At 37.2% G+C, this 12,757-nt stretch overlaps 3 protein-coding genes and 1 pseudogene across 3 annotated transcripts; 3 read left to right on the top strand and 1 right to left on the bottom strand.

Moving 5' to 3' along the window:
• The first annotated feature begins 1,852 nt into the window (after positions 1 to 1,852).
• l(1)10Bb (BUD31-like protein) lies at positions 1,853 to 2,549 on the top strand. The gene is made up of 3 exons (XM_088041128.1): positions 1,853 to 2,035; positions 2,083 to 2,372; positions 2,421 to 2,549. The coding sequence occupies exons 1-3, from the start codon at positions 1,942 to 1,944 to the stop codon at positions 2,469 to 2,471; spliced, it is 435 nt and encodes a 144-aa protein (XP_087897254.1). The 5' UTR covers positions 1,853 to 1,941; the 3' UTR covers positions 2,472 to 2,549.
• A 1,974-nt stretch (positions 2,550 to 4,523) lies between these two features.
• Positions 4,524 to 8,107, top strand: peng (Pumilio and CPL domain-containing protein penguin). Its single transcript, XM_088040645.1, has 2 exons — positions 4,524 to 6,357; positions 7,920 to 8,107. The coding sequence occupies exons 1-2, from the start codon at positions 4,747 to 4,749 to the stop codon at positions 8,091 to 8,093; spliced, it is 1,785 nt and encodes a 594-aa protein (XP_087896771.1). The 5' UTR covers positions 4,524 to 4,746; the 3' UTR covers positions 8,094 to 8,107.
• Positions 8,108 to 8,136: 29 nt separating this feature from the next.
• Syngr (synaptogyrin) lies at positions 8,137 to 12,738 on the bottom strand. Its single transcript, XM_088040646.1, has 4 exons — positions 12,457 to 12,738; positions 11,984 to 12,218; positions 9,481 to 9,620; positions 8,137 to 9,430 (listed from the first exon to the last, which is right to left on the bottom strand). The coding sequence occupies exons 1-4, from the start codon at positions 12,556 to 12,558 to the stop codon at positions 9,224 to 9,226; spliced, it is 684 nt and encodes a 227-aa protein (XP_087896772.1). The 5' UTR covers positions 12,559 to 12,738; the 3' UTR covers positions 8,137 to 9,223.
• LOC148171069 (ribonuclease kappa-B pseudogene) lies at positions 9,664 to 10,158 on the top strand (annotated as a pseudogene).
• Positions 12,739 to 12,757: the final 19 nt, after the last annotated feature.

The raw sequence follows: 12,757 nt of genomic DNA, 5'->3' as shown, positions 1-12,757 counted from the left end.
GTCACGGTGATATCAAATAAACTTAGACAAAATTAAGAAAATCAAATCTGATGTGTACTACACCCCCAAATAATAACGTATAATACATTTCAATAAGATAATTATTTAATAAGAACTCAATTGTATGTTGTAGGAACAAAAATTTGAAAAAAAAACTGTATAAACGTTACTAAAAACGACAAAAAAAGTCATAAACCCGACTGCACTGTTCATTTTATGATGTATTATTCTAAATTTTGATCATTATTTTGATGCCTATACGAGTCCAATCATGTGTCTACCACAATTATGCAGTGCAGCAGGGCACCTAGGTTAAGTTAGGTTATGTAAGTGCTTTTAAACAACTTACAAGTTGTTATGCTCTGTACTTGTAACCCAATTGACCAGTATGCATTCAGTAATAAAGGTTGTCTTAAATGTACTAAATCTTTCTTTTCCCCCAGCCCACCACTTTGTGGCACAAGGGTGTCAAGTCGTACACGAGAAGAAGGCTAAAACAAAAGAAAGTTATGAGATATTGTCAAAAAAAAATATTTAGTTGGCTGTTACTTTGTGAACGTATGATTAAGATTTGAGTGAAAAATGTACTCTAAAACAAATTGCAGATTGGCCTTATTCTAGCACGAATTCGAAATTGATTTTTGCAACGAGTTTTGTACTCAATTTTTTCTACGGTTATTATGGAATTAACATTCCGTGACAATGATGATTCTACCAAACTGTGATGAAATGACTACCATTGGAGCATCTGGTGGAGGATAAGCGAACTACATTTAACATCGATTTGTTTCCAAATGTCAATCTGTGGAGTTCTATAGTTTGTGGTAGAAAAAGTATAGTCTGGGAACTCGTTTGGAATCGCTATTCTGCACTCGTGCAAAAAATGAGTCGTTCCAAACTCGTTATTGAACATACAAGGTTTATAATTGTTTCTAGCATCAAGGGGGGCTCTGGAAATCCTGTCATGCACTATTTTGCCGCTTTGTTTTCATAGTGAATATAATTATGTTGACAACTATTTCAAACGTCACTTACGTCAACGACGTTTCGTGTCAAAATTTTAGATTTTCAGGCTTTAAACCACAACTTGAACAGTTTGTTGTCAAAACTAACTTTGTTCAATGATTGAAGTTAACTATAAATGTCAATTGAAAAATCTAAACCCACATTTGTAACGAGCGACAAGTTTCTTTCACATTTCATAGCCACCCTTGATGCTAGAAACATCTAAAAACACCTGGTTCTATTCTATATTTCGATTTATTTTTTTATATAGCGAGCTAGAATTTTTAATGACTTCATTTCGACACCAGAAATAATTTAAGAATCGCTTATTTCAGCAGGATTTTTGGTGTCATTATGAAAGTGACTAAAATCGTTTAATAATGAAGCTTGTTCTTGTATGATTTGTTTCCTACGACTGTATAAATTGCCGCAGTCGACTTCGGCTCGTGCACAAATGTTCATACTCGTGGGAAATTAATACCATTCCATGCCCTTTGTACAATTAACTATTAACATTTTATTACGTCATTCCAATTTTCAAAATTTCGAAATTTATGACGTCTCGCTAAGCCATGCCTGTGTAAAGTGCCCTTAACAATGTAAACCAACCTTTACCGACTTTTATTACAAATCTGTCAAAAACAGCAGGAAATTGTGCAACTTTACAAACAAGTGAAAAATTGACAGTTGACATTTCAAAGTGTGCATGCCAAAATGAATCAAAAATCCCTAAACGTGACAATCCTCCCAACATAAATTTGAGTTTTCAAGGCATGCAGAAAGGCTGACTTTGTAAATTCGAAAACCCCGCTGAACTACTGCGCATGCGTATCACCCCGCGAAAAACCCCAACTCTCCGCCCAAAAGTCCCTAGTTTTTCCAGAGCTTTCTAACCTCACCTGTCAACCATCAAAACAACTTTCTTCTGTTTTGGAAATGCCCAAAGTGCGCCGCAGTAAAAAAGCGCCCCCAGAAGGATGGGAGTTAATCGAACCAACCCTCGACGAACTCGAACAAAAAATGAGAGAAGGTGAGCCCCCTTTTTAAACCGTCACTTTCTGACAATCGTACTTGCAGCTGAGACGGAATCTCATGAAGGCAAACGTAAAAATGAGTCGTTGTGGCCCATTTTTAAGATCCACCACCAAAAGTCGAGGTATATTTACGATTTGTTTTATAGAAGAAAAGCGATCAGTAGAGAACTGTATGATTATTGTTTGACTGAGAATATCGCGGATAAGAATTTGATAGCGAAGTGGAAGAAGCAAGGATATGAGAATTTGTGTTGCTTGCGTTGTATACAGGCGAGGGATACGAATTTCGGGACTAATTGCATTTGTAGAGTTCCTAAAGGAAAGTTGGAGGAGGTGAGTGTTCCTGGGGGAGAATTTTACAAGCTAAATTGGTAATTGCAGGGGCGCATCGTGGAGTGTGTGCACTGTGGATGCAGAGGATGTTCGGGTTAAAACAAAGTAATAATTTAAGAACCTTATTTTAAGTATTTGACGTTTATGTATGAAAATAAAACAATTCCACACCAGGGAGTTCGAGTGGTTTTAGTGGCGACACTGTTTCCCTCGTGATCTAATCTTCATTCCACCAACACCCCCCAGTGAAATAGATAGATAGGGCTCTCTGACACCACCAAATCCAAATTCAAAACCTCCAATATTTTTATTCCACAAGTCTAGTGGAATTTGGATAGACTGTCAAACTAGACAGACGTCAAAGATCTGTCCTATCTTTAGAAACAATTTTAAATATTGAATAAAACAGTTACCAAGCCGTCGATTTTGAATCAGAGTTCAGATTCTTTTTCCTGAGGTCCAAATTGACTAAAAGAGTATTTTTTGCTTTTATTTCCGCCGAAAACATTCAAGTCGAAGTGAAGAATTTACAAAATTAATTAAAAAATAACGGAGCGTCGAATCGAAAAACCGTCAACGGATTCTTCTTCCTGGGGTCAAAATTGATGGAAAAAATCGGTTTCTAGAAGATTTTCATTTTCGTCGAAATCCACCAAAATCCATGAATTAACCCCTTTGGTCTTTTTTCGGCGAAAAACACGAAAGTTTTTAGATCAACACGAAACTTTGCTCACGGCATCATTTGACACTCCTGCATCCATTTCTGGCATCAGTTCCTCGCTTTCTGCGAAATTTTTCGAGAAAATTTAAATTGAAAATGTCGAAATTGAATTTCCCATGTGGATACGTCCTGTCTTTAGGCGCGATCTTAAATAATAAATAAAACAATAACAAAGACAAGAATACTAAATCAGAGTTCAGATTCTTTCTTTTGAGGTCCAAATTAACAATTACAGAGGTTTATTGTTTTTATTTACAACGAGAAAACGTGTTTACAGTTGACAAGTGACATTTCCAATTCCACTACATTTGTGATGGTAAGTCGCGCTAAGCTAAGACATACGCCCGGGCCAAGGCATTGTGTATTGTTGGTTGCAGAACCTTAAATGAAATTTTAAAGTTAAATAAACAAATAAGCAAGCATTGAATTCTAAGTCAGAGTTCAGATTCTTTTTTCTAAGATCAAACTTAATAAATGATGTCGTTTAGTGTTTTTATGTTTACCGAAAATTTTAAATAATCAATAAGAAATTAACGGAGCATCGAATCGAAAAACTTTCACCACATTCTTGTTTCTGAGGTCCAAATTGATGGAAAAAATTGGTTTTAATGAGATTTTAATTTGAGAATCTAGAAACTTAACTTAAAATATTGATTGCCCAAGTCTAGTGGAATTTGGAATCTGTCATTCTCGCTCAAACGTCAAAGGACATGTCCTGTCTTTAGAAACAATTTTAAATATTGAATAAAAGAGTTACCAAGTCGTGGATTTTAAATCAGAGTTCAAATTCTTTTTCCTGAGGTCCAAATTGATTGAGAGAGTATTTTTCTGCTTTTATTTACCCCGAAAATATTCTAGTTAAAATGAGCAATTCAAAAAATTAATTAAAAAATAACGGAGCGTCGGATCGAAAAACCGTCAACGGATTCTTGTTTCTGAGGTCAAAATTGATAGAAAAAATTGGTTTCTAGAAGATTTTAATTTTCGTCGAAATCCACCAAAATCCATGAATTAACCCCTTTGCTCTTTTTTCGGCAAAAAACACGAAAGTTTTCAAATCAACACGAAACTTCGCTCACAGCATAAATTGACACTCCTGCATCTATTTCTGGCATCAGTTTCTTGCTATCTGTGAAAATTTTCGAGAAAATTCAAATTGAAAATGTCGAAAATTTAATCTCTAAAATGGATCTGTCCTGTCTTTAGACACAATTTTAAAAAATAATTAAAACAATAAAAAAGTTGAGAATGCAAAATCAGAGTTTAGATTCTTTCTTTTGACGTCCAAGTTAACAAATGTAGAAGTTTATTGTTTTTATTTGCATTGAAAAAACGAGTTTACACTTGACAAATAACATTTCCAATTCCACTACATTTGTGAAGGCGAATTATGATGCAATGCTAAGCTAAGACATACGCCAGACCTTCTGTATTATGGGTTGCAGAACTTTAACTGAAATTTTAAAATCAAATAAAAAAATAACCAAGCTTTGAATCTCAAATAAAAGTTCAGATAAGTTTAGAAATACTAGATACTAGACACTAGAACTTGTATATTTTCTGGGTCTTAACTCAATATTTGTCTCTCTTTCTATTTGACACGACGCGAATTCTAACCTCAAATTACCACATGTGTGTCGTGAGTGTCTAAACATGATCAAACGAAAAGAAAAAGAAACTGGCGACGCCCCCAGCGCGAAGAAGGTAAAGACAGATCACCCCAAACGCACCTTTGAGAAGACAACCAAGCCGAACCCTCACGATGGTAAGAAATTCCCTCAACGTGTTAAAGGCAAACCCTTCGACCAAACACAGAAGCCTGAAGACTGGAACGAATTCAAGAAAAAGAAGAAGGAACTAAGATTAAAACGAAGACAAGCCAAAAGCGGGTTCGACATCATCGTCAAAGCTAAACAAATCGGTGAGAAACTCCGATGTAAAACCCTAAAAGGGGGCGATTTAGAACGAAACAAGTTAATTAATGAGTTACACTCGATGCTGAAGGGACAGGGACACTACGCGAAGTTCGTTTTGGCTCACGACACCTCTAGAATTGTGCAGTGGTTGCTCAAATACAGTTCAGAAATAGTGAAAAATCAGATCTCACAAGAACTTGTTCCAATAAGCGTGGAGATGCTACAGTCAAAATACGGAATTTTTTGTGCAAAAAGACTCTTGAAGTATGGAACGGTGCCCACGCGCACTGAAATAATTAATAAAATGTATGGACATGGGGTGAAGTTAGCCAGTCATGCCATCAGTGCTGCTGTGTTTGAGTATGCTTACAGTACCTGGGCGAGTCCTCAACAGAAGCAACATCTCCTCCAGGAATTCTTCGGCGAAATCTACCGAACTAGTAAAGACAACGAAATTAAACACCTGAGGGATGTCTTCAAACAGAGCCCGGATCTGAAGGCGGCGGTCTTATCAACAATAAAAGCCAACTTGGGGAGGATCATGGATAAGAACTTATTAGATTCAACGTTGGTGCAAACTCTTCTCCACCAGTTTCTCTCAGAGTGTTCAAATGAAGACAGAACTGATTTAATTTCGCAGTTGGTTCAACACATCGTCGTTATAAGCAACAGTAAAGACGGTTCCAGAGTCGCCATGCAGTGTATTTGGTTGGGCTCGAATAAAGACAGGAAACAGGCGATGAAAACCATCAAGGAACACGTTGTTGAACTGTCCAAACACGAGCACGGCCACTGTACAATCATAACTCTGTTAGACACAGCGGATGATACAGTTTTACTCCACAAAATCATCTTAAGCGAGATCCTCAAAGCCGCCAGAGACTTAGCAGTGGATGATTGGGGGCGAAAAGTCTTACTCTGGCTAGTAGCCCCAGCTGACTCCACTTGTTTCCATCCAGTTTTTGTCAAGGAACTGGAAGAAGGGAGAAAGGCGTCGAACTCCAAGAAGGATCCTGAAATCAGGCGGAAGGAGATTTTAAGCCACTCTATAGACACGTTATTGAGTTTGGTCGCCGAAGAACCGGAATTTTGGCTGAAGAACTCTTCGCTAGCGTACGAGATGCTCTCAATTGTCAAAGCCGGAAGTGGAGAGGGACTTAAAACAGCCGTTGAAAGTCTTGTAAAGGTCATTGTAGATCCAGAGTGGAAAGTTAAGGCCAACGAGGACGAAATTCTGGGCGTGGAGGACGCAGGTCTTCATATGGTACTGAAGAAGTTGGCTAAACACGACCAGAACTGCGAGGGGCATTTTGGGGGCTGCGTCATCAGTTCACTCTCAGATGAGACTGTAAGTTAAAGCGAAATTAGCTTGTCTACAAGTGTCTTACATGCTGCACCACTCAGTTGAGTTCAATAATGACACTAGTCGGGTAATGAAAAAATGTGTTTCATTACTCAACTAGTTAGGTAATCGAGCTACCTTACATCACACATTTTGACAACATTCGACTTGTTGGGTTAAAGTTCGTTTATTTCACTTACAAAAATCCGTTTTGTTCAAATCTCGGAAGGCACATTTAAACGCTACTTTTTTTTTAATTTCGGTTAATTAAAGTTGTGGATAAATTGTTGTATTGCAATCGTGTTTTAGTCACGTTTTATCCACTTCAGAATATTAAACGTGGGAACTTAGTAATAGTAAATATTCTTGTGTGGATAAAACGTTGTTTAAAACACTTATACAATAAATAACTATTTCGGGCGATCGTCTGTTTTTAGGTAGAATTAATGCATGATTTGTCGGCTAAAATCATGCATTAAAGTGGGCTATTAATGAATGATTTAATGTGTTTAATATAGGCAATCTGTTTGTTTACTAATGGCAAATCAAAAAAACGATTTTTTGACTTCACATAGACTCCTAGTTCGATAGACATCGTTTGGAATTACAGTCAAATTTAACAACTGCGGGCACATCCATCATACACATAACCTCACTTTAGTTTTTGTATATTTGGTTGCATAAACACTGTTGAACCAATTTTTTTTTTGGTAAATTTTTCAATATTCGATCACCGAAAAAGTTTTGTAACTAACTGTAGTTAATGGGCGATTAAAAATCTCGCTTATTAACAGCACTCACTACGTAACTTGTTGGTTAAATAGCTATTTCGTGATCGTTTGTTTCTGGGTTCTATTAATGCATGATTTTTCGGCTGAAATCATGCATTAAAGTGGGCTATTAATGAATAATTTTATTATAGGCAACCAATTATGATTTAGCCCCATGGTTGTTTACCAAAACCAAATCAAAAGGGCGATTTTCAGACCCCTAGTTCGATATACATCGTTTGGATTAATCTACAATGCTAATAACCAGTTATTTAATTTTTAAATTACACTCAAATTCGACAACTACTGACACATCATCCATCATACACATAACCTCACTTTAGTCTCGTCTCGTCTTGGACAAATTTAAAAAACTTTTTTTGGTAAATTTTTCAAAATTTGATCACCGGCAAAGTTTTGTAACTAACTCTATGATTAATGGTGATTAATAATCTCGCTCAATTATTATTCGGTTTCATTAACCAACTTGTTTGTTAAATAGCTAAATTATCTACGATCACCCACGGCTAAAAAGATGCGACGTTTTTACAACTCAACACAGTCGAATGTCGTCATAACTCGCTGCGTAATGTAGCTCCATTATAGCACTAGTTTTCAGATTTTTTTTTCAACACACCATTGATGTCAAAATCGGGAAAAAGTGCGTAGACAAAATAATGTAAAAACACGAGGCTTGTAGCACAGTTACCACAACTCGGTACGACATTCCCCACTCGCATTATAATGATTGCAATAACCCACTTGTCATGTAAATGACTAATAAAATATTTTTTTTAGTTGAAGAAGTGGCTGGGTCTGAACCGCGGCTGCTTTCTGCTGGTGGCAATTTACGAAAGCAGCACAAGTGAAGTCCAAGAAGCCATAAAGGAGAAACTCAACGGTCATTTGAAGTTGTTGAAGAAGCAGTCATCGACAGGAAGTAAAATTTTACACAGGAAGTTGACTGAATAAATTCTTTGGTTTAAGTGTCGTTTGAGTTGGCGTAATAAGAAAGTTCCTAATGGTAACATTTATTGGTAACTCAATAATACACTGAATTAATTCGTACACCTAAATATAACTTCATAAAAATAAAAATCACATTAAATTCAATAGAAAAATAAATCGAGAAAAAAACGAGTCTTTTCAGAGTTCAATCCACGTACATACATCTGACTTGAAAACGGTAAAACGAATCACAAATTGAGTAGATTAGATATATCTACAGTTGACTTTATTGCTAATTAAATATGCTAAAAACTATCATCGTGACAAGGAACAACTTTACTATGCCACACCCATCTAGAATAACATGTCATCATCGAAGCAGCAGTAGAACGTAAAATTTGACCATGTTTTTGAATACCAATTAGTCACATTTGAAATTTTTTAGAAAAACTGTTGTGCTCAGATATGTAACCCTACATTGTTCGTCCGCTTTAGTGCCCGTGATTTGCATGAATTTATTGTCGCTCAATCTTAACGGAAAGTTCTAGAAACGGTTCAATCTCAATTCGCAAGTTGATCCCACATTATGAGAAATAAATAAATGGCACACTGTCAAGAAATGAAAAGTGCAGCTGATCCACACACTGCAAAAGAAAAGGTTCGAGCCGGTTGTCTCGAGCCACATTTACGTCTAAAATCTACAGAGAGTGTACTTGCTATGCTCGAAGGCGAGAATGGCAAGTACTATGCACAGATGCCTAATAACTGCTTTGAAAATAAAGCAAAATCGCTACAAGCAGCTCGACAATTATTATATAACTGTACATTGAACATTCTATATAATTATTTAACATTTTATATAATTCAACACATCTTTCTTCAATAATTTGTGATATAAGTAGCTACTATTAAAATACATGGCCTTACAAAAACGCAAATGAACAATCCATGGCACAACCCATGTAACAAAATATCAAAAATAATGAGAAATAACGTCTGAAACTGAATTCTTTGGTAGTTCCCGATAATAACAATAATACGATCCTAAGTACAAAGGACTTACTGAAATACTTTGTCAGCGAATATTCGACTCGCTTTAGAGATGAGGCAGCTGCGCTATGTTCACTAGTATAATTTCAATAACTGTCGCCCAGTTAGTAAGCTGGTGCTTGAAAATCTGTGGGGCCTCGTTGGTTGGGTCCCGCGGAAAATGGTGGCTCTTGGTAATGCTGGTCCGTCTCTGGTCCTCCAGGATATGAAGGATACGATCCTGGCATACTCGCATCAGCTTCATAGTTGGTCGCGAAAGCTGCGTCAGCCCCCTGGCGGAAACGTTGGAATGCGAAGAATGCGCAACCGGCCTAAAATCACCCCAATCAACAAACATTTCTAAATGAACACGACGACAAACCCATGAGAAAATCGAAAAGAAGGAGAAAGCAATGGCCGCTTGGACGTTGTTGACGCCGTAACCGTTTTCGGGGGTTTTCGATTTGCCCCATTGACTCGCCAGGTACCAGAAGCCCACGAAGTAGAGGAAAGACCAGAAAGCTAAAAACAAATCTCGACATGAATCACAACCATATGACTATCGTATCTTATCTCCCTGATTTAAATCAGATTAATTTAGTGTTAGTTCAACATGGCTATTTGTGGGCCGAATTGTTCGCTCTGCTGCTCGATTTTGTCAGTATGGGGCATCATTCAGTTGGGCCTTATGGGGGTGTTTTTCTACTTCCATTCCGTGGCGTTTGTTGAAGATCTACCAGTGAAATTTAGTGAAGACGAAAAATTAAGTCCAGTGGAGAAACTCGACAAGTTTAACCAGGACGTGGACGATGCTTATTTGCAAAGCGCATATAACTGTTGGATTGCAGCCTGTGTATATGTGGGAGTTTTGGCCTTTTCCTTGCAACAAGTGTATTCAAACCGCCGGAAATAATAGATACTTGTTACCAATTAAATGTACAGTAATGATATTTTAAGATAATAGTTTGTTAGCACGTGATGGTTGCGACATCAACCACTTGCAAGATATTACACAAAACAATAAAATTGTAACTGTTTTTGCAATAAATTTGTTAAACATTGAAGATAATTTGTGCCAAAGTTGCCTAGTTTGAATGGTTTGGAACTCAGAAACTCAAAAATTTGAGAAAGATCCACAAAAACTAGGGGATCCGGATCTGGAAAATCGGAGATGATGTAAAAGAAACCGAAAATGGAGCTCTGTGATTAGTCATAATTTACACAACTGTTTTTTTTATAATAGTTTTTTACGCTACAAGTCCGGGAACGACTATTTTACAGTGCAAGTGCGATGTTTTAGGACGAGGCGACCGAAGGGAGCATAATTTGAACTGTAATTGTGGATAAAACGTTATATCGCGTTTAAACATTCTTGTGTGGATAAAACGTTGTTTAACATATTTATATAATCAATAACTATTACCTACAACCGCCCACGGCGAAGAAAACCCGATTTTTTTTACAACTTGGTGGGTATGACAGGTGCACTTTTTTTTGGAAAGTCGAATATCAACATAAATCGTTGTGTCATATACCTCCATTGCAGCACTAGTTTAGTAATGAGCACATTACACAATGATTTTTTCATTACACAAGAAGTGATATAATTGTTGCTTTACAACACGGCCGTACGTAAGTTCAATTTTAATCACGGATAAAGAGTTTACGAGTAATTAAACTTCGGACTACCTCAAAGTGCAGTACACGATTTTTCCAGTTTTGAAATGACAAATGAGCCGAGTGTTAACTTTGAAACAAGTATGTACTCTATAAAGGGTCCGAGACTTTAGAAAAGAAATTCCGTTAAAAATTATGGACATTATCGGGGGGTAGAAGAGAACAAACAAGTTACAGAACACCATTTCAGTCCTGTAAAGTATTTTGGTACCCGAATGTGCCATTTACCGGACTATAAAGAGTCCTGTAAAGTACAAAAAAATGGACAGTGAAATAAAAAATCAGCAATTCTTAAGACATGACATGTCAAACAAAACTGTCACATTTGTCAAATTACACATATACAGGGTGGTCCACGTTGAGCATATTTTCAAAAACTACGTATAATTCAATAATTTTTACGGAGTCGGCGGTTTAATACCTTGCAAGGGGTCGATTTCAAGTGTGACTTGCGTTACTGCAAATCCCATTTGCAACATAGCAACGCCAATCACATTGCTCATACCTTAGCAACGGTTGCAAATTTGCGTTAACGCAGTGACTTGAAATCGACCCGTAAGACAGTAAAATCGTTCTTTTTGGACTCAATCCAACTTACTTAACTTCTCCACAAACGAAAGAATTGGGGTAGATAAGCATATTTGTACAAAACTAAACTATTAATACCCAAAACTTTAGCAAACAGACGGCTGTGTAAATAATTTCGTCACTTTTTTAAACACATTCATTCACATGGAAACGAACAATTCCAAACCAATTTAATATGTATTGACGGACTATTTACACACCACTGCGCATCGAAAAGCTGCAATGCACCGATGGATAGGAAGGACATTTAATCCACTTTTTATGCATAAAATTACACTTTACCGGTCGTAAAACATGACGTTAAGAAACTCGTGTTTTTTATTGAAATGTGAAATCGATAGCAGTGCTACCAACGTCCGAAATTATGCAACGCCTCCTCGTTATATCGTTTCCGCGTGTCAGATTTCCGTGTGATCAACACGAAGCTTTCGTTTATTTAACTTGATATGACAATGTTTGGTTGTAAAATCCAATTATTATCATATCATTGTTCTCTAGCGTTAGTTGTTTTGTACTTTTGACACACAAATCTAATAATAGAATTGTCATAATTAGCTGCTAGGACAACAGGGAAATGATTCCCGGCCTGTTGCGTTCAAATTTAGACAAAGTTTCAATACCTGAGAAGCCCAAATCGCCCAAAACGTAGTGTTTCCTGGTTTTGACTGAGGACATTTGTTCAAATAAATATTCGCCAGCGAGGAATCCCATGCTGGCAAGGAACGCAATAACGCTAATTCCAACCCCATAATTGCAGGCGTTTGCATCCCCATTATACAAACATTCTTCTTTTCCACTCTTATTGACCAACCAACCCTGGGAGGATATGCAGCCAAATACGATAATTGAGAATAACTAAAACAAACACCAAATTAATGAAAAATTGAAGGATGGGGTGTTGAAATGGGGGCCAAGGGGGCGAAATTGTGCCTTTTATCGATGACCCATTTCAAAATTTTGAATAATCAATACACATCTGACACACCCCCCACCAAGTCTCCTGTCAAATCGATTATTTGAAAATGAACAGTTTGGAAAAATTGGGGTTAACTGCATGGCAAGGTGGAATTTAAGTGAAAAATTCAACACTTACCCAACATACAGCTCTAAGGATAACTTGGGGCCTTTGGGCGAAGGCTAGAGGGTCAAAAGATCCTCCTGCTTTACCGCCTCCGTACGCTCCTACACCCTCCATGTTTTTGTAAAGTACTACACGGTCAAAACCACGTCTAGTACTGTTGTTTTCTTTAACACCCCTCTGAAGAGACGCTCCACCACTATCCGATAATAAGACACGGATTATTTATTTACCGAATTTAGTAGGAATCCCGTGAACTGCGCCTCAATCATCAATAATTACCACACCAATCCGAACTTGACTCCACCGCGCTCGC

This window comes from Gnatocerus cornutus, chromosome 7 (assembly GCF_029298725.1).
Source record: "Gnatocerus cornutus isolate USDA-ARS CGAHR chromosome 7, icGnaCorn1.1, whole genome shotgun sequence".
NCBI lineage: Eukaryota > Metazoa > Arthropoda > Insecta > Coleoptera > Tenebrionidae > Gnatocerus > Gnatocerus cornutus.
This window is presented reverse-complemented; position numbering and strand designations above follow the sequence as displayed.